The following is a 23,464-nucleotide window of genomic DNA, read 5'->3' on the forward strand; positions in this document are numbered from 1 at the left end:
GGTAACACCTCGGGCGGCGTAATATTCGGACCACCGAAATATTAATACCACATGCGATTTTTAAAAAATGCGTCTGTGATTCTTGCTAGATTATTATCCGAACTATTTTATATGTTTTTTTTCTTATTTTTAGGGTGTTTATTTTTTTCAGCAACGATATTTGAGACAAGTCGAGGAACGAAACAGAAAATGTGTTCAAAAACATTTTTAATCTATTTTGAAAATATATTTATATTATTGTAAATGTTACAAGTTGTTAAAATAATAAATCGTATTTATGAGTAGTTTTATCATTTGAAACTTTGAAAGATTTAAAATCGATTACACAAATGCACAAATATTATTTCGTCATCTTTGACATGCCCAAATAAATGCACAAATATTATTTCGTCATCTATTACATGCCCAAATTTGACATCAATAACATTTGGCAGCTGTTGGGGTCGTTCGTTTTACGCAAAATCTTTAAAACGACAATCTTTAAAAACATTGGTTATCTTTCCATTAATTATCTCTTCCGTGTTGCATTTGATATGATTTTATTCTTACTACAAACTTGTTCCGTAATTACAATTAAAATACCACAACATTTCCTAAGTACTTTTTTGCAATGCAATAAAAGACGATCATTGAAAAAAAACAGATCAGGGTTCAGGCGAGAGAAATGAGTACAAAAGCTATCACAAAATCTTTACAAACTGTTTTATCCTGGAAATACGATTTCCTTGGTTATAATGTCATAACTGTCAACAGTGTTTCCACAGTCGTGAAAATATGGTGTAAGCTATGTTCTACGCGTGAGAATATCTCTGACACATTTGGGTGTGCCAAAAATTCTTTAAATGCTTTTTCAAAAGGAACTAATGTTGTGACACATCATCAGGTATAATTTATTGATTTATATGTTTACTATAAAAAATAGTCATGGTGTCTATATTGTAGAAACCTAGGATGTAACAAGAATGTTAGAACTAGGATGCTATAAAAAGTTGTGTTATTTTTTTAATTTCTATCCAAGGTAAAGAGACATTCGTCAACAGCATCGCATATAGAGGCAGTACGATTAGAAAATATTGATAAATCTCCTTTGAAGCGAAAACAAACAAACGAAATCTCATCAATAAGCCGAGATGTCAATGAAGCTTATTTAAAGTTAATGCGGACCGCTTACGAATTGGCTATGCATCCGGCTATGCAGCATAGTAATTTTGAAGTGCTTATAAAAGTTCAACGCGACAACGGTGTTAAATTATTGCGAGGCAAAAGTAACAAAAACGCAGGTATTCTAAATATATATATAAATATATATACAAGGCCGAACACAACTTTTTTTAGTGCTGGAGATTGTAAAAAATTTGCGATATTTTAAGTCTGTACACAAAAATTATATTATTATAATATAATGAAGGATTATTTTTACAAACGTGGAAATTATTTTTAGAAATGGATGATTTTTGCAAAAAATTAGAGACTATCCCCCACCCCCCACAAATTTTAAAGCCGTGTCGGCTGCTATGATGTAACAATAGACTAATAGAAAAACTATTTTTATTTTAAATTATCCATATTTTATTTTAGCCAGGAAATTTATACATTGCATCGCTGAAACAATTACGGAGAAGATTGCGGCCATTATTGAGAAAAAGCCATTCATGGCTTTGCTTTCAGATGATAGCCAGGCTAGAAAAACTGGCAGTGACAAAGAGGCAGTGTTAGTTAGGGTGCAGCATTCCGGTGTGCCATGTTATTTCTTTGTTGCGCTATGCAATATGGCTGATTTTGGAGGAGGTAATGCTGATTCTTTAAAATTAGCATTAGACAGTGTATTTCTAAAAAATAACAATACGCAATGTAAAATTCCTCTGTCCATTACCGAATATCGTACAAAGTTGGTTTCTGCCACCGCAGACGGAGCTAATGTAAATATGGGCATTTGTACTGGGGCATTAGCTCAATTGAAAGAAACACGCCCTTGGTTGGTAAATATTCATTGCATTAATCACCGGCTGGAACTTGCCATTAAAGATGCTATGAAGCAGATTAAAGAATTTACAAAATGTGACAACTTTTATACAACTCTTTTTTATCTTTTAAAAAACTCAGGTAAGCTAAAGGAGTCCTGCAGAGAAGCAGCAGCCGCCCTATCAATACAATATTATACACTTGGTAAATTTACTGGAACTAGATTTGCCTCGCATAGACAAAAAGGTCTTACGAAGCTTCTACATTACTGGCCCTCATATTTAGTTGCACTACCTAATGCTCTTGCAAGCCAACATGGTTATCGGAATGAAACAAGAGCTAAAATCCAAGAAATACTTAAAAAATTAACTAACTATGCTTTTCTTTGCAAAATTGGTGCATACCTTGATTTGCTTGATGCAATGGGTCCTTTGTCACTTTTTTTCGAACAGAATATTTTGTTGGCACACGAAGTTTACCCCAATGTTGTTCTGACAATAAATAATTTGACTGCACTTAAATTAGAGGAAGTTGATGATGCCATTTGTAGCTGGACGCTAAAATTTATTATAAGAGAACAAGAAGGTGTTGCTACACTTGAGTCAGGATACTTAAAGGCAGGGCACAAAAAGAAGAAATTGAAAAACAAGGAATACCTTGACATCAAGCTTGAAGGTATGTTACACCCAACACAGGCGGATGTTGAAAGAGCTTTGGTGCTACGTAAAAAATGCATTAACCTGTTGATACCTTTAATCCAAAGTCGATTCTCGTCCTTTAAGGAAAGTTAAGTTTTCACCTCCATGGCGTAGCTTGATCCACAAAATTGGAGAAACGACCAGGACAATGGCTACCAAAGTATACTATACATTGTGCAATATTTTAGGGAACCACTTTTAGCAGCAAACATTCAAGAAGCAAAGATTCTCGAAGAATGGCAAGCAATACAAATAATAGTAAACAGAAGTTATTTAAAATTAACATGTTATGAAATATGGGAAAAGTTATTTACACTTAATAAACTGGATTTTCCAAATATCTTGCTAATAGCTGATTTGTGTTTGTGTTTTTCAGCATCGAATAGTGCCGTCGAAAGATGTTTCAGCACACTAACAACAATATTGTCAGATAAAAGACTTAGTCTGCAGCATAACACCTTGGAAGAGTGCATGCTGATTTCTGGAAACAGCCATGTATGGACTGTAGCAGAAAAAAACGAGATATTGCAAGATGCCGTAAGTATATATTTACAAAAGCGCAGAACAAAAAAATTTCCACTCGAAAAAAAAATTAACTTTGCCCCAAATTCTGAAAATGTAAATGAAGAACCGATAACTGCACATCCCATAAGTGACACAAGTTCATCCGACAATGAACTATCGTGTCCAGATGAACGAGATGCAAAATCTAGCGAAAACGAAAGTAGCTCCACTGACGTCTCGGGAACAGATGAAGAATGCAGTGACGATGAAAGTTGTTCTACTGACAGTGAATGCAGCAAAATACTTTAAATTTCTTTGTTAAAATAATAACTATATAATACTTTAATAACTTGTAACATTTACAATAATATAAATATATTTTCAAAATAGATTAAAAAAGTTTTCGGTCACATTTTCTGTTTAGTTTTTCGACTTGTCTCAAATATCGTTGCTGAAAAAATCAACACTTAAAAATATATTATAAATAATTATAATATAAATAAATAAAAAATAAATATAAATAAATATTTTTTTTTTATGTTTACTAGACATAAGAAAAAAAAATTGTAATAAGAAAAAAAAAATTTTTAATATATATATATATATATATATATATATATATATATATATATATATATATATATATATATATATATATATATATATATATATACAGGGTGGCCCATAATTAGTGTCCCATCTTAAAAAAGCAATTCCTTGAAAACTAGGGATGGAAAACTATTAATTTTGCTTTGGTTTTTGATATTATTATATATTTTGATCTATTTACTGCTGCCTTCACTCACTTTACTTGTTTTTTTAGCAATGACAAGACCATCACCATATCGGCAAAGTATTATTGATTTTCATGAGAAATGAGTTTCAGCACGCGACATCCAGACTAGACTCAAAGTGCCGCGAAAGCTTGTTTATAGAACAATTCAACGCTTCAAAGCATTGAGAACAATGTCAGATCGTCCACGCAAAGGAAGAAAGCGCTCCGTGGTGACTGATGCAAAAATCAAGCAAGTTCGTGAACGGGTGCGCCGCAACCCAGATCTCAGTATGCGACAAATGGCCAAACAGCTCCAAATTTCTCGAAGTTCTCTTGGAAGAATTACCAAGGATTATCTAAATTTGACAGCTTACAAGAAAAATCCTGCACAGCTTTTGTCTCAGGCATCAAAGCAGAAGCGCAAGGATCGCTGCAAGGATCTCCTCGCCCGTTTCGCCAACAACGCTCATCTCAACATCGTTTTCACAGACGAGAAGATTTTTACAGTTCAACAACATCACAATGTGCAGAATGATCGTGTCTACGCTTCCTCAAAGCCTAATATCACAATACAAAAGGCAGCACATCCTCTTTCAGTAATGGTGTTCGCGGGTATCAGTGCCACCAAGAAGACACCATTGATTTTTGTTCAACAAGGCGTTAAAGTAAAAGCCCAAAACTATCTGAATGACGTTTTGATCAAAGAAATACTTCCATGGAGTCAAAAGGAGTTTCGTAGACATTGTTGGACATTCATGCAGGATAGTGCTCCAGCCCACAAAGCCAAAATTGTGCAAGATTGGCTCGGCCGAAACACCCCCGATTTCATCAAGCACAATGAGTGGCCTCCAAGTAGTCCCGACTGCAATCCAATGGATTACTCAGTGTGGAGTGTTCTGGAAGCTGAAGCGTGCAAAAAACCGCATAAAACGATTGATTCTCTGAAGAAAGCGCTTCAAAAAGCATGGGATTCGCTTTCACCCGCCTACTTGCGTGCCACCGTAGATGACTTTCCAAAGCGTCTTGAAGCTTGTGTGAAAGCCGATGGTCGACATTTCGAAAAAAATCTTTAAATTTTATTTGATATTGTTAATAAATTGTTTATCAAAAAGTTTTATGTGTTTTCCATTCCTAGTTTTGAAGGAATTGAGTCTTTAAGATGGGACACTAATTATGGACCACCCTGTATATATATATATCATTTTTATGTTCATATTTTTATATTAATAATAAAAATAAATTATGAATAAAAATAATAAAATAATGCGACAAATTAGTTAGGTTTTTTCAGCGCCTTTTTAAAAACGCGTCATTAATATATGCTAAAAAACCGTGGCCAAATTCTCAAAAAATATATATGTATGCAAGGTCACTCAAAGCGATCGACCGCACGCCTCTCCTGGGAAGACCTGAGTTAGCTGCAAATATTGCAAAAACCAGTTCTGAATTTCCAATCCACAGAAAAGCGAAACACAAAAGATTTTCTGGGGAGCAAAATAAAGGTGATGAACAAATTACGGAATTAATAGAAACAGAATCAGGAATGGAGGCAACAATTCGGAGAACAGTTTTTTATCACATTTTCGATTCTGTAATTGGTGGACTAACTGCACGTTTCATAGCAATTCAAGAAATCTTTATTTCTCTTTTTCGTGGAAGTATCAAAAACTGTCTGAAGCAGAAATGATGAGTACCTGTTCACATTTTTCGCAAAAATATTCTTGTGATGCGACCGAAAATGAACTGAAGAACGGCTTCACATAAAACAAATTGATTCTGCAAATTTTAAAAAGAAACCTCTTGCACCATTTGACTTATTAAACAAAATTTCTGAAATGAAGCTTAGGGAACTCTTTAGAAATATAGTAATTCCATTGCGTATTTTTGCTTCAATTCCAGTGAAAGTGGCCTCAAGTGAGCGTTTATTCAGTAAATTCAAGCTCATGAAGTGTTTTTTGCGCTCAACTATGGGAGAAGAACGAATAAGTGACCTCGCTATTTTGAGTATCAAGTGTCTATTAGCACAAAATCTTGATTTCCATGATGTGATTGAAAAGTTTGCTAAACAAAAGACAAGAAAAGTAATATTGTAAGAAACAACAGCCCCAGCTAACACAAAACGTTCAAGTACGTTTGAAGAACGTTAGAAACGTTCTTAGAACGTGCCCGACCGTTTCTAAAGTTCTACGAACGTTTCATGAACGTTTTGTGTTAGCTGAGGCTGTACTATTTCATTTTACTTATATTCCAGTAATATAATAAAAAAATTTGAGCAGGCCTTTTTTTTTTTTTGAAGTAAAAGGGGTGGGCCCCTAAACTGAAGGATGCTCGGGGCCCCAAAATCCTATGCACGTCCCTGCTTGTGACTCCAGACTTATTGGAGTTCATGTTGCAAATGTTGACTATTCTTTAATTGAAATTGTTTTATCAACAGCCATATAGAGCAAGATTTTTATGATTCAAAAAGAAAATAAGAAAAAAATTGTACTTATGAATTTGCTACACGACATGTAAAACTGAATATGTAAAAGATATGTTTAAAAAAAAAGTTGTACTCATGTGACTGAATCAATTCGCTTATGTTTTAATGTTTATTTTTTAATTATTTAGTTAACCATCAACTTACAAATGTAGTTATTTTTAAGAAATAATAACTTATTTTTCTTGTTTAGAAAATGAGTAGCGGTCCCTTCGTTGTTGTTGATTTATTGATGAGCAATCAGTGGAGGTAATGCCGAAAAGTTGGATAGTTTACGAGAATGATGTATATTATTACTACAATTAATTAATAAGTCAGTGCATTTATCTGTTTTGTAATATTTAAAAGTCTCAATATCTCAAACCCTGATTTGAGATCGAAAATTTTCGTAACTCGAATTGTTTTCACTTATCGGAAAAAGGTAGTGTTTTAAAGTAACTCGAACTTTTTTCTTGGTCCCTTCAAGGTTCGAAAATAGGTTCGAGATTATTCACTGTATTTCAAAATGTTACTGAATGCATGTTGAAATGGTTTTGTGTCTGTTTATTAGCAACTATTTGGTTATTGGCCTAGAAAGGATCCAGTGAGCTGAGTGAAAAAGAGTGAACTACCCGATCCGAAATGGCCTTTAAGCAAAATTAGGACTTTTGGGTCAACAGGTAAACACTTAAAATAAGTTGTTGGTTGATTGTTTTTATTTTGTTGTATGATATAAATGGAGTTCAAAAATGAATATGGTAATGGTGCATTTTTACAGCATTAACATTGTGTTTATATATATAACTGTGACAAATCTACTGTTAATATATACAATAACAATATAATATTGTTATTTTACAATATTGTCTATTGAATATGCAATCGATTCAATATATGTTTTATACAATAATGTTACATCATTATTTTAAATATGTATGTATTTTATGTTCTCTGTCAGAAAATGGTTGTTTTCTATTTACTACTGATGTATTTAGCATTTTAAATTGCTTTATAACTTCGTTGTTGTTTCGTTGTTGAAATTCAATTCCATAAAGTATGTATGGACTTGTTGACGGAATAAGAAACTACAGTAAATAAAACTATATTCAAAAGGAAATTTATTTCTGTTAATTTTTTAAATTAGGCTGTCTGTCAGAAATTGGTTGTTTTCTTTTTAAAACTTTTGTATTTGGCATTTTAAATTGCTTTATAACTTCGTTGTTGTTTACTTCGTTGTTATTTTGTTATTTATAAGAAGTTTTTAGTTGCTTATGTTATATCATTTAGTTATTCTTTAATCCTTTTTTTCATTGGTTTATTTGTTAAACTTTTTTGCTATTGGTAGAAACTGTTTTTGTTCTTGTTTGCCTTATAATACGAAAGATTTAAAAATTCTTAACCACTACTATGAGATCTCATAGAGTATGGTCGGTCGGTGGGGAGGGGTGACGGCCACGGCGGTTAGTCGGTGGGCCGGAGGGTTAAGAATTCGTAAAAACAGTAAGTTTATATATATTAAATTAATACAAAAAGAACAACAAATATTATATTTAAATAAGAGCTTTTTATTTTCAATGTAGGAGTGGATAGAGGCTTTGATGTTATTCACGGAATCATATCGGGAAAACCAAACGACTCAATGTGGTTCAAACATACAACCAACAGTTGTGCAAACATCGGTTTGCAACAAAAAATGCACGTCAAGTGCGAGTACGGGGATGGAAAAGCCAGCAAGTGGGACGGGAAGGAACATACCCACTATCTACTGGCCGTATACGTTCATACAACCAGAGAACGAAACTTCGACAAACAATCCTTGTGTATTAGAAGAAGAATATTTAATTCATGAAGATTCGAATGTCGAGGCTGCAACGACATTAATAATAAGAGGTACGGTTCACAATGCGAGAAATTTAAATTCGTTATTGAGCTTTAGCATGTTAATGCTGCTAACTACTACCATAACGTACTGAAGTACCTTACAAAACTTATTTAATCATTTGTCAAATAATTTAATATATAATGATGCACCTAATCCTGTAAATGTAATAAGAACTGAAAGAAAATCTAAGAGAAGTCAAGCTAGAGAGGCTTTCATTGGTTTTCTAAAATAAAATAAAATAATGAACAGCCGACAGTATGACTTAACATTAAAATCAAGTAATGTTCTCCGAGTGTTAGAATTAAACATGGCAAGCGGAGAATTAGAAAAATGTAAAAAAATAGTTTTTAGACAAAACTATTTACAATTTGGTGACTCAAATATTATTATTACTAGAATAATACAATCCACTGATAAAGGAAGACTTGGCGCAGTCATTTATATTCTACGCCAAATAGCTGAGCAAAACATGATCATTTTAAATAGATTTATCACTTCGTTAGCACGATTTTTATTTAACGAAAATATCAAAAAGAAAGGTTTTTGTTAGAAGGAGCACCGAGCCTAACAACAGACATAAAATACAAAGATCCGCTACCGGTAGGCCCTCACCCAGTTCTTAAAACAATGAACAGTGAGAACAAAACAGACATTCTAAAATGGCATGCAAATGAATACAAAGCATTTGAAAATAGATGTGTGACATTAAATATAGGCAGGCCATTATTCGATTGGATAAAAGACGATGAGCTGTCTGAATACGCAAAGTTAAACCCAGAATTACTTTTTATATTATCAAAAGCAAGAAAACAAAACACAATTGTAAACAATAATTTATTTAAAAAACACGAAAAAGAAATGCATTTTTAAAGTTTAATACGTTTTATATATGGCTCCAATCCCTCTGACTCATCGTCATTTTTAACAACAGATAAAAACATAGTCACAAAAGCAGGATAAACATTTTCTGATAACAATTCAAAAATTTTAATCCAGGATTACCCTTCAAAAAAGGACAAGGCATAGTTGTAGTAATAAAAGTTGGATCACAACCAAATTTAGCTTGAATTTGCTTAGACCTAATATAATTAGGATCTTGACGATATAACTCCATTCGATCAAAAACCCACTCGCGACGAAAAACTTGAATAGTATGAGTTAAACGTAATCTACCTCTAACAGTAGTAGGTAATATTTCTCCCTCAACATAAGCAGGATCAACACAAAACATCAACATTTTACAATTCTTATTACCAGAAAAAGGCATAATATTAGGTAAATTATTCCAATATGTATTACACGTATTTTCAACCAGTTGACCTCCAGTAACACAATCAAAATTTTGTCTATTCTTAAACAAAACAGCAGAATGATCAAATTCGGAATAAGTCTGCAAAAAAAAAAAACACTGTTCATTACCAAACGGCTCCTTAGAATCAGTACAATAAGGAGTAACTGCAGTAAAAACACAATCTAAATTACCAGTAGGATATTTGGAATCTCCACTACTCCACTAACATCTATTCAAACAAACAGGATAATTAATATATTTACGTTTATAATCATTAACACTAACAATACCTCTAGCTAATAAATTCTTCAAACCGTAATGAGGCATCTCAATATGATCAAATCTATAATCAGCAGGATACGTATTTAAAACATTCCAAGACTCATCAAAAAAACTTCTGACGATCAGCATTCTGAGATTATTGAATATACTGTCCACAAGAATTACCTTTAGTATTAGTAAATTTAAATTTATTAACGGCATTAGGATCATTAAACAATAATTTCACAGGTTTACGTAAACCAATATCATTAACCCATTCGGAATGATAAATAACCTTCTCAGCAACATTATTACGCTCAATAAACCTTGGATCCTTAGTACTTACAACGTTAGAAAATCTAGTATTAACAGGATTACCACTTTTAGGATCATTAAAAAATATAGAATCCTCGTATAATTTTAATGTAGGTAACGGAGATGGTTTCTTATCATTACTTTTAAGTTTCATATCCAAAATCTTCTTCCCATCAGCAACATCAAACAAAGGATAAATATTATCAGTAATTAATTGATCACCTTCAACATCAAAAAATCTAATACCAATATTAGACATCTCCAAAGGAACAGGAGTAGTTTGAGAAGTCTTTAATTGATTTTCAACATGAACATCAAGCACATCACAACTAATTTTCTTATCAATATAAAACAAAGCATCAGCAACAGGCTAATACTGATCAATATCTGTCCACAAATTAGGATAAGGAACAGGAAAATAATGTATATCATTATCAGAACCAGAAGTAAAACTAAGATAAAAATATAAGTTCTTCTCCACGGTAAATTCATCATAATAACCTATAGACGGATCAAAACTTCTTTCTATAACGAAATCGGGTGACGCTGAAGGTTCTCGGTTTGGGGGCTGCTCTGCCATTGTCAGAATGATAATCTCGGTGACGCCAAACTATTCTTCCGCTTGGATGTGCAAAACATCTTCTTGTCGTCTTTACCATCTAAAACAGCCGCGTTAAATGAATAATCGGAAAGCAAACGCTCTTTTAAATGTTGAATATCTTTCCCGTAATCCCATTTCATAGCCATTTTAGGTAATTCTTCAACAAATTTAGGAAATTCCTCAGGTTTTATCAATTCAAACCGACCAACCTTCTTAGAAATAGAAGCCCCTTTCATTAAAGGAACATCTTTAGGATTAAACAAAGACTCATAACGCATTCTTTTTAACCGCATATAATCGGGTACCTCAGTAGTAGGTACAGGCTGATAATCAGAATGATAATTCCAATTAACACTTCCATTTGAACTACGACTAGAATTGGATAATCTAGAATTTTCTGAACTCAAAGAACTAAGACTAGACGATAACCACTCCAATCAGAATCACTATACATAAAATCTTCAAAAATATTAGTAGGCCTACATTTGCCAAGTTCTTTTAAACCAATGCGCTCATAAGAACCCATTTGATTCTTAGGTAATATAAGATCTTTCAAATAACGTCTAGCATCACTTATTAAAGGAATAGCATTCTTAACAGAAGAAGCAACACCTTGAACACCTTTAACAGCACTTAAAACACTTTTAGGATTCAAAGCAGTAGTTAAACCAGCAAAAATAGATTCAGCAAAACGGGCAGAAATGGCATCTTTAAAGTTCTTCTCATTAACACCAAATATCTGATTATCCCAACCAGGAGCGATCTTTAACACTTTATTAGGGTTAACATTTTTGTTCGTAATCTGCGGACCATTAGGATTAAGGTGGCTTCACAGGAAATAAAAGGTGTAAAATCAAAAAAAAAAAAAATAATTGAAAAACATGATTTTTGAGACTTTTAACAATGCTGAAAATTATGGTACAATTATTTTTTAATAATTTTAATTTTTTAAGCAACAATTTTGCATTTTGCAGGTATGATATAAAGTAGCTTCCTTAGCAACGCCTATAGCAACGGAAAAAAGCAGTATGAAAACGTTTGTTTAACCACTCTTTTGGTATGTTTTCGTGTTCTGCAATTATAAAAGATTTAGTTTAGAGGCTAACCATGTTCAGTTTTAAAAATAAAACCGTTCCACTTATTAAAATTGCATCATTTCACGATCATTTAACTACTTCTTGTGACAAAACCATTATACTAACACAAGTTGTGTTGATACAATGTTTACTTGAAATATTTTTTTAGATTAATAAATTAAATATATAATGGGTAATTATAAGAATACTTCAAGATCTAAGAAGAGAAAATTTAGTGGTAACAAGCACACCAAATGTATTAAAGATACGAATGTAACTGGTAACTTGTCTGAAAATGTTTCATGTATCAGTTCTAAAAAGGTAAAGTTTGATGTCGAAGATACAAGTAATGCCAACACAAATGATTATTTTCTTCTTGTTAATTTTATTTTTATCAAACAGTTATTTGATTTGGTTAGTGCATGTCCTGATTGTAAAAGTAAAGTTAACATCACAGATGATTATTCTAGCAGAATGGGTTTCTCCCATAAACTTATTTTAACATGTACAAATGCACAATGTTCTTTTACATACAGTAATTTTACTTCAAACATTGTTAAAAATGATAAAAAAGGTAGAAACATGTTTGATGTTAACCTGAGAATGGTAATTGGATTCCGTGAAATTGGAAGAGGACACCAACCAATGGTTAATTTTTCACGACTTATGAACATGTCATGTTTAACTGTAAATGCTTTTGACAATATAAGTAAAACCGTTAAAGAAGCGTACAAAGTTGCTTCAGAACAATCAATGAATGAGGCTGCTTTTAATGTTAAGCAAGAGTCAAAAGAAAAACTTAACTCTGGAGACGCACTTGTCCAAGTTGCTATTGATGGTTCTTGGCAAACACGAGGCCACTCTTCATTAAATGGCGTTGTTACAGCCATATGTGGAGGAAAATGTTTAGATACACAAGTACTGAGTAAATATTGTAGAGGTTGTCAAATTTGGGCAAATAATAAAGGTTCTGCAGCTTATGAAACATGGAAAGCAAAGCACAAATGTAGTCTTAATCATACTAGGTCCTCAGGAGCCATGGAGAGTGCTGGTGCAGTTGATATATTCTCTCGTTCTCTCTTAAAATATGGTTTAATTTACAAATAATATCTAGGAGATGGTGATTCTTCTTCTTTTAATGATGTTGTTGCAAGCAAACCATATGATGTTTTTAGTATTACGCCTGAAAAATTAGAATGTGTTGGACACGTTCAAAAAAGAATAGGTTCACGTTTGAGAAGTCGACGCAAAGTGTCATATAGCAATAAAAAATTGTCTGGAAAAGGGAGATTAACTGAAGCAAGTGTAAATACATTACAGAATGCTTTTGGTATTGCTATCAGGCAAACAGCTGCAAAACAAAATTTAACTGATGAACAGAAAGTGTATCAAATGAAAAAAAACATAAAAGCTGTTTTGCGCCATTATACAGATTTTGAAGACAAATCTCATCGACATATTCTTTGCCCAATTGGTCCAGATAGCTGGTGCAAGTGGAAAAAAAGTAAAAATGCAGATGCAGATGAAAACTAGTCTCCTAAATTAAACTTGCCTGAATGGATTTATAAAATTATTAAGAAAGACTTTGATGAATTGAGTAATGACAGTTTATTGAAAAAATGTCTTCATGGGCAAACTCAAAATTGTAATGAAGGACTAAATAATATCATCTGGTCCCGATGTCCTAAAAATGTTTATGTAAAGACAGATGTTCTTGAAATGGGAGTAAACTCAGCAATTCTTTCTTTTAATGAAGGTTCATCTGGTATTTATCGTGTATTTAAACATTTAAATCTAGACTTTGGAAAAAATACAATAACCAGTTCAGTAAAAAAAGACCGAAAGCGGTTACAGAATATGGTGAAAAAAGGACAACCAAAAAAAAAAAAAAAGAAGAAAAGAGTTGAGAGGAATTAGGAAAGGTTGGATTGATAAAGATCAAGAACAATTATCAAAAAATAGCTACAAAAAGGGATGTTTTTAAAACTTTTTTAACTTATTTGCCTTATATCTAAAAATGAAGATTTTAACATAATTTATAAACTCAAAACACGATATCTCAACATTAAAAAATGCTTAGACCTTCAAATTTTCCCTAATTGTCCAATACATATATATGTAGAGAATGAACTAGAATCTTGATAATTGAATGAATATTTATTGATTGCTAAGTCTTTTTTTGAACCCTACCCCCTAAAAATTAGTCAATTTTCAGTTTTTAGGGACTTAAAAGAAATGTTTTTGTTTTTATATATTGATCTTAGTTCATCCTCTACCTCATATATCAGATAATAATATTGCAAAGTTGCGAGTTGTTTTAATTAGCCATTCTGGTTTAATCGTGTTTTGAAAAATAAATAAATATATGCTTTTTTATGCGTTTTTTATAAATAAAGTCCTCTTTTTTTTTTTTTTTCAATAAGCATTTATATTTTATTGTTATTTTCATTAAATTGAATTTATAAAACTGATTTTAGAACAGATTTAAGTTATTTTACTAAAAAAAAAACATTTCCTGTGAAGCCACCTTAAACCCATGAGGAATTTGAAAATAATAATCGTCCCCCATGTGAAAATCGTATCGTCGTATGGCATTCACATAAACTCCAAAAATCGCAAGCATATAAATTATGATCAACACACTCATTATATAAACTACTACAAGCACATTTACCGCACCAATCAGCATCAACAAATAATATAAACCGCAATAATGCAAATAAAGTCATTGTAATTAAAAAAACAACACATACACACAATATATTTATATATATACTAAAAGGGCGTTCCCAAAGCCTTATAATACGAAAGATTTACAAATTCTGAACCGACCACCTAATTACTAATACTATGAGATATATAGCAAATTGGATGGTCGGTAGGTATCTAAGGCCGACCGACCATCAACGATCGCTGATGGTCGGTCGGTGCTTGAATCAAGAGATTAATATAATACAATATATTCTAAATATTTCATAGTATTAAATACCGACCGACCATCCAAAAGGTTCATCTTTCTGTAAAAGAGTGCAAACGTCCTTTATAGACAACTATTCGAGTTTTAAAGGATAAGAAAAATTTAAATGAGGCAAATATTTTTTTATCAACTTTAAAACAAAAAAATATTGTTTATATTAAACCCAGTATCAGAAGACCGTGTATTGGTGGGGCAATGGTCAATAGTTCGACAGACAGCAACACTTTTGCTGGTGGTAGAGCAGGTGACAATACTACAGGAACATATGGTGGGTTGTTTTCAATTTATGTAAGTTTTTTGTCCTTTTAGTAGAAGCATGTATTGTTTGTGATTTTATTTATATGTTAATGATGTAGATTTCGTTTTAAAAAAAAGCATTCTGTTTGCATAATGTAAAGCATAATATTTGCAGATTATATTTGTTCTATAACTTTAATGATACTACAGATTTGTCCTCTTTAGTTATGGAACTAGACATAGTTATTGAAAATCAAGAGGAGATTAAGGCAATACTTCGAGGTCTTGTAGTTGAAATCAGGGATGATATTTCCGACGATATTACTCCAGAAAATCCAAAATGAACAGGAATTGCAACAGCTTGAGATAAAGTTGAAGGACTCTAGTTATCGCAAAAAATTGGTAATTACTGATACTTTGTTTTAATTAAGACTACTTGTGTTAAATTTTCATTATTTATGCATTATTCTAGTTGACAGCAGACCAAAATAGCTATAAAGTGTTATACTGTGTTATTTTTGTAAATGTATATTTTCATCCATTGACTCTCTATCACCATACTTTGTCATTGAAATTATACAGTTTTAGTAGCAAGTACAACATAACTTGACACACTATATACTAAGAATTATGTTATGAAAGTATGTTTAAGCTTACAAATAGCAATTTGAAAGTTTGCTGTAGACGCATTTTGCAATTCATGTATAGTTTTATTATAACAATTTAAGTTACCTCATTTGCTACTTTACACAAATATTAATTCAATTATTGGTTTTAAGATTATTTTGGAAGTCTAGGTGGCCGGAATTGTAAAGATGCAGTACGGCGCATTATGCGCGCAACAGCAGTAAATGAAGTTTGGTCATTGTTTAGTTTCAATGGCAGAAAAGGAAAACTATCATTTGAAAGCTGTTTACTCTGCTAACTAGTGATTAGTAAGTTTTATCCAAAGATTTTTATAAGGCAAGTGACTTTAGAAGGCGATGATTGAAATGCTTAGTTGTCAAAAACAATTATGAAACATAAACGTTTTTAGATTTTTGGTTATACAGTTTACCTTTTGAGTACATTAATTAACTATTTTAAACATATCATATTAAACTAATCATTTAGAAGCTTGTAAAAAAATCATCAAAGATGCTAACGAGCAAAAGATAGAAGAAGAGATTAGGGAAATTTTAAAGCATGCTCCTAATCGACCAGGGTCACTTCAATAAAACTCATTCTGATCGGAATTCACGACAATTTCATCTGAAATCCGCTGAAATGAGCGGATTGTTATTATAAAGATATTTTTTCTTAATTTTCGCTAATTTAAGCGTAAAAACTCGATAAAAAACTTACGCGATCATTATGTATCGGAAATCGTAAACTCGATAATTTGAGCTTGCTTTTTCTTTTTCTTTCTTTTTTTTTTTTTTTTACCAGTTTCTTGTTTTGAAAACAAAGACAGAAATCAAACTCAATCTCTGTTATTTCTCATTGACAAAATTAGAATAATAAGTTCCATATTTCCTTTTTCACTGTCTACTTCGACAACAGATAATCAACAGTTGGTAAGAATTTTGAAATATGAATTTGGGCACGAATAAATTTCTAACTTTTTTTCAGACCAAACTTTTCAGACCTGTATTTTCACATGAAATTCTCCACAAATATCAAACACCAAGGGCCTATCCTATAAAGCTAAAAAATGCGGAATTTACGCAAAAAAGCAGCTTTTTTCTTACGCAAAAAAAATTTCTGCGAGCTGCAATCCTAAAAACAAAATTGCGCAGAATTTTTGAGTAAATTACTCAAAATTTCTCACGCAAATAAATCTGCTGCAAATTCTACATTTGGTGTAATAACGCAAAACTTTAACCAAAGAATGATTTTGCAAAGTATTGTGTGCAAAGGTTCGTAATTTTTTCTTCAAACCACAGATGTCTACTTTTGTAAACAAAAAGTTTTGTCCTCGGAAAACGTAGAGTTACATAATTTCATTGAATATTAAGTGTTTCAACAATATTTTTGACATTTTTCTAATAGTAAGAATTGGTTGAGAAGCATTATTTAACTATAAAATATTTAAAAATCCATCAACTTGAAGTAGCAACTTTTATCAAAATAATAACTTTATAGTAGAGCAAACTCACGATTGATTGCAATATAAGACATGAAAGACCTAACAACAGGCGCCCGTTACTCTACAAAACAAAGGGTTGAAAGCTAATGTATTTTAAAAAGATGATTCAAAAAACTTTTATTACAAAAGACTTAAGCATTCAACCCCTTGTTTTGTAGAATGACAAACCCCTATTCAAACACTGTGATTACGTGTCGATCGGAAGAAATTAATTCAAAATTATTTTATTGTGATTTTGCATATAAAGGGACATGCCGATCCTATTATCATGCGTGGTTGTGGTGTCTGGTTGGTTTTACGTGCCAAATTACCATAAGTGTGCCATATACAGCACATTTATGGCAACTATTAAAAACTAATTTATCTATTTTTAACACCTTTAACTTGTAGAATAAAAAGTTTATTAGTAACATGTTGATTTAAAAGTAGCAAAGGTAAATGGTGTTTATCTTCAAAATATATTATTTGTGATCACCTTTGGATTATATGGTTTTTATCTATGTGTAAACTTATGTAAAAGGAGCAAATGAGCTAAAGAAAAGTGTTATAATTTTTCCAACATGAGTGGGGAAAAAGTTAAATATTCATTAAATATCAAACGTTTTTGTGTTTACTGCATGAAAATTTAGATTGTGACGTAATAAGTAGGGCAATAGCATTTACTGGAAAAATTGTTTAATTGCTTCACTTTAGATAACTTAAGTAATTTAATAATCTTACTAATACTAGTTACAAGCTTTTAAATTTAAAAACAAATTGCATTACTTCCAAAATGAGAAAAATTAGCAAAAATAAAATTAATATTATCATAAGTACAGAATAAACCATGTTTCAAACTGGCATTAAAAAAATCCAATTTGTAAAGTTTGTCATTTAGCAAAAGCACAGTCTCTTATCCACTAATGGTGGATATTTCATACACTGGCAAATTTAATGCAAACACACTAAATTTTATCTATGTTTATTCTTCTTAGTTGATTAAATCTTCATCATTGTAACAGATCTGAAATTTCTATAAAGTTCAAGAAATATTTAGTATTGTAAAAATGACAGGTTATTCATCAGATAAAGACTTAGAAATGGGAATGTTTGAGGAACTAGAATTACAAGAGTGACAGCCTCGTCAGTTCAATTAAAGAAAATTTGGTGATAATATTGATGACAAGACATTTTATGAACGTTACAGAGTTCCTTGACAAGTTGTAAATTTACTGGAGGAGTAACTGAATGATCGTTTAAAGCCTAAAACTGGTTGGAACAAGAGCCAGTCAGCCAAAGATCAAATCAAAGTTTTTCCACATTTTTTTGGGACCAATACATTCTATCATGCTGTCTGAGACTGTCACAAGATTAGTACTGACACTGTATTTAGGTGAAATGTATTTGTAAGTTATTTATATATACTAAAATTTATGAAATAAAGTTACGTTTAAAAACTCAATTTTTAAAAAGAAATTTTGGTTTGATATTATTGGGGTTGTATAATAAATTTTATAATAGAGCGATAAGACTTTCTGGCGATTGCTAAAACTCCCAGCCATCATGATGGCTTGATAAGATAATAACTTGTTAACAAGCAAATATTTACTTGGTAAAATCTGTACAGACAGTTTTTTTTATAAAGTTATAATTAAACCATGTATCAAGTTCAATTTTTGATCAACATTTTCTGACATACAAATAATTGTATCTTTTCCAGGATTGTGCACAATGTTTGTGATGTAATCTTTGACTTGAGAGGAAAATACATTCATTGGCCTGAAAATTCTTGTAGACTTGCACAGAAATTTTTTGAGATTGCAAGGCTGCCAAGTGTGTGTGGTTATGTTAATGGCAGTCATGTACTGGTAAATCCTACAAGTGCTGATGAAGCCTCTTTTATGAACAGGCACCATACACACAGCTTAAATCTCATGGCAGTTTGTGGACCAGAACTTCAGTTCTTTTATGTTTCATCCAAGGCACCAGGACGTTGGCATGATTCAAGAGTAAGTATGGTCTATTTACATGAATCTAGTGTTGCCTACTTGCTTAAAGTTGTAATGTCCTGCATTTTGAAAAAAATTTCTTTAACTTGTTAAATCAGAATAAATTTGCTTTGGCAAAAAATGACACATAAAACTTAATCTAATCTTACCTTGTAGCAAAGTATGTTTTTATAAATTACAAAATAATTTTGAATCCTCGTACCTCTGACATCTTTGCAGCTACAGAGGTCCGACTTACCATTTTTAAAAGTCTAAAGCTTGTTGATTCCAAATATGTCTGCATGATATAGGTTGTGCCTTCCTTTTGGAATGATGGCAACAAATCTCCAAAATATGGGCCCATTCTATACCATGTCCGACATATTTGAAATCAGCAGGCTTAAAGTTTTCCAAAATGGTATGTTGGACCTCTGTAGCTGCAAAATTTGCAAAGTTATGAGCTTTGAAGTTGACAAAAACTTTTTTGATTTGACATGTAGACAAAATTTATTAATCGGTATTTCATTTGTTCAGTTTCATTTATTTTGTTCCACTTCACTTAAAGGTCGTAAACAAAATATAAAAAATAGAAAATGTAAGTTTTTGTTGACTTAACTTTTTTAAGTTAAGAATTGAAAATATTAAAACAATTTTAAATGAAATGATTTTACTTAAAAATTTGAAATAGTTCAGCCAAAATAGGCATCCATCTTTCTACAAAAGATTGGGTTGAAAACTAGAGTGTAAAAACTTTTTTTAATCTTCTTTGAAAATACTTCAGCTTTCAATCCCTTTGTTTTGTAGAGTAACTGATGCCTACTAAAGTACATAGATATATGAAATTCAAAATTCTTCAGTAAACTTATATTTTGAGAAACTGGGTATCCACTTGCTTTATAAAGCTGTTTTACTCTAATACAGCCATAAAAAGTGTTTTACAATAATTACACCAAATAGCATAATGAAAGTGATTGTTACTAAGGATCCTAATATATATTTGGTGAGTTTTAGTCAAGGTGTCTCTTGAGCGTTGGCATAAATTTAATTTTTTTTTCATAAATTATTATTATGATAAACTGTTCCAATTTTGTACAGAGTAATTTACAAGAATATTTGAAGTAATGTTAATATTTTAGGTACTTCGAGAATCCACCATTTGAAATGTCTTTATATCTGGTGAGCAGCCTTTCCCAGGTTGTGAGATTTTAGGGGACAGTGTCTATCCTAATAATGATTGGCTAATTTCTGCATTCCCTGGTGCAGTAAATGGACCTCAATCAAGATATAACCAAGCTCACATTTCCACAAAAAATTGTATTGAACGAATATTTGGAATTGTTAAGCAAAATTGCTATGCATTGAGCACTGGACGTGTTAAAAATATGGACTTTGCTGCAAAATTTGCATCATGATCGTGTTAAAAATATGAACTTTCTGAAAATCAGCACCATGATCTCCTACAGCAATACACTTTGCTTCACAACGTGTATTGCTGTAGGTAATGTTGCTGATTTTCAGAAAGATGAAGGTGTTCAGGCCAATATTGTTCCAGAGGCTCCTGTTCTAATGCCACAGAATGAGAAGCGTCGTCAGCAAATTCTTCAAACTTTTTTGTAATTATTTAAATTAGTATTAAATAAATAATTCAAATAGGTGTTACATCTAAATGTTGAAAGACTTGTAAATAAGCACTAGTATTTTTTCACTTTAAAACAACCATTACTGTAAGTAATTTTTATTATATATGGCCACCCAAAATGCCAGTGCTAATTGCCTCCTTGAGGCAAAAATTTGTAAATGATCAAAATTGCTTAGAACCCATAAATGATTAAAAATGTTTGTTTAGTATGTTAACATAAGGTGCGTTCACATAAACAAAATGGTCAGAAAAGGCAAATGCCATTTTACTTCTGTTCAAAAGCAAATTTTTATTTTATCTCATTACGATAAAAAAACCTAATAGGCAAATTAGTCATCGACCGAAACTTGTTTGTCATCTTCATAAATAAAATTTGGTTTTAATCAATAAAAATTGAGCATTATAAATCACTGAGTACACGAACTTTTGCATCTCTAAATGTAAGAAATGCAGACCCATTTTTGGTACACAATGTAAGCAAGGAATATAATATATATAATGTGAATATAAAACCTTTATTTTCGTACGCAAATCTCTGAAACAATAATATGAAATTTGTTTACAAAACACAGATAAATAAAATACTTTTCTCCGAGGTATATTCCTTGTTTGCCTTTAGTGTGCCGAAAAAGCTAAAATTTCTCTTTTTACACAAATGTTACTCATTTCACGGCGAATTGGAAAAATCCGCAAATACGTATTTTTTATAGGATTTTAGTTGTGAAAATTGCGTAACTTAATGCAAAAATTGTCCATATTTACTAATTTTTTTCGTTTTGCGTAACAAGCTTTATAGGACAGGGCCCAAGTTAATCATTAAATGTTATTTGCAAAAAAAGAGACTACTAAGGTTAGTGTCACTAATATTGAAAGAAACTGCTTTGTCAAATACAAATACTTTTACCTAGATTTCTTTATATTGCATTAGAACACAGTGAATTTGAATATAAAAACTCAGAATTTAATTCTAGAATAGTTGTTCTATATTCTATAGAACTATTTGAGTCTAATGTCAAAAACAATCTCATCCAGTGGTATTAGCTTTTGACTCCCAATATTACTTTTGTTAGAATCTGTCACCTTCTTTGTAGTCACTTGTTTGATGTTGTCCCAGAAGTCCTACATAGTTAAATAATACATTTTAAGTTTGTAACATTTTACAACATTGATTACATTCTATACTATGATATTGCATTATTACAGTATTTTGCATCGTCTTTATTATGAACCATTTACATCTTGGGCAATAGGTCACTATTACTATACTAAGATATTGTCAGGTAAATAAAACTGATGCCTGGCAATTTTTGTTTTAGTAAAAATGACAAAAATTTTCCAACTCACAAAATGTGTAAATTGCATATAAGGGTCAACATAGACAGGTGGTAATAAAGCAATACTTTTTGTTAAGTAAAGTTATCAAGGATATGATAACCAATGACTTTCTCCTACAAACTTACACTAAATGATTAAAAAGAGAATTAAACTTTTGAAAAAATATTTGAAAAGAATTATAGATGTTAATTTTTTTTTCGTGCGAACGAAGTCTAGCTCTGAGAGGACAAAATAAAATTATCGGTTCTGTTAGTAATGGCAATTATTTAGGTTCGTTGGAGTTGTTGGCGAAGTATGATGCTTTCCTTGCAAGTCGTATAGAAAAATTTAGAAATTGTGGTTGCGGAAAGGTATCGTACTTGTCATCAACAAATTGTGATGAATTCATTCATTTGGTTGGCAAATATATTACCGAAATGATTTTAAAAGAGGTCAAAAAATCGAAAAATTTCGGAATAATAGTTGATTCTACTCCCGACGTACAACATGAAGATCAACTTACCTTTATAATACACCATGTTAATCCAGGCACCTTTGAAATATTTGAACGTTTTCTAAAATTTATACCAATTAAAAGTCACAAAGGTAATAGCTTAGCTGAAACTGTGTTAGATTATTTATCTGAATGCAAACTTGACATAAATGACTCTCGTTCTCAAAGTTACAATAACGCTGCTAACATGTCCGGCAAGTATAACGGACTTCAAGTGAAAATTAAAAAATTAACTGTCTTGCCGAATATGTTACGTGCATTACACATTCCTTAAATCTTGTAGGACACACCGCAGCAAGCATATGTTCCGAAGCCGTGTTGTTTTTTGGAATAGTAGAAAAATTGTACAACTTTTTTGCTAATTCTACCTATCGGTGAAATCTAATGAACAAAGAAATAACTAATTCCAAAATCATGAACGATCATGAACTTGTTACTCATGTCCGTTAGTTCTTAAATCGCTTTCTGAAACACTCTGGTCAACTAGGCATGATGCTATAAAAGCCTTAAAATAACACTATATACAAATTCTGAGAAGCTTACAGAATATTGCAGAAGACAATGGACAAAACTCTATGAGTCAAAAAATATTACGTACAAATTACTAGAACTTGAAACATGCATACTGTGCTTATTTTGGAATGATATATTGGAGCAAATAAAAAAGGTGAACGTGTTATTTCAAAAAGAGAGACTCAGATTGAATGTAGTTGTTGATCATATGAAATGTTAGACAGAATACTTTAAAACAATTTGAGAAAATTTTACGCATTATGAAGGTGAAGCTCGCCTAATGTTAGCAAAAATTAAAGAACAATTAAATCTTAATGAATTTGAAATCAATTGCAAGAGAGAGCAACGGCGA

General features: G+C 31.5%; 2 protein-coding genes across 2 annotated transcripts in view; both read left to right on the top strand.

The window, feature by feature from the left end:
• Positions 1–23,464, top strand: part of LOC149884570 (uncharacterized) — a 317,612-nt gene that overhangs the window by 43,278 nt on the left and 250,870 nt on the right. The gene's annotated exons all lie outside the window — the stretch shown is intronic.
• LOC149884577 (zinc finger protein 862-like) lies at positions 665–3,473 on the top strand. The gene is made up of 5 exons (XM_090094510.1): positions 665–883; positions 1,019–1,280; positions 1,579–2,704; positions 2,849–3,201; positions 3,289–3,473. Exons 1-5 carry the CDS (start codon positions 665–667, stop codon positions 3,471–3,473), a joined length of 2,145 nt encoding a protein of 714 aa, XP_089950636.1.

This window comes from Hydra viridissima, unplaced genomic scaffold, assembly GCF_058129835.1.
Source record: "Hydra viridissima isolate aposymbiotic clone 2 unplaced genomic scaffold, HvirCarnegie_v1 scaffold_8, whole genome shotgun sequence".
NCBI lineage: Eukaryota > Metazoa > Cnidaria > Hydrozoa > Anthoathecata > Hydridae > Hydra > Hydra viridissima.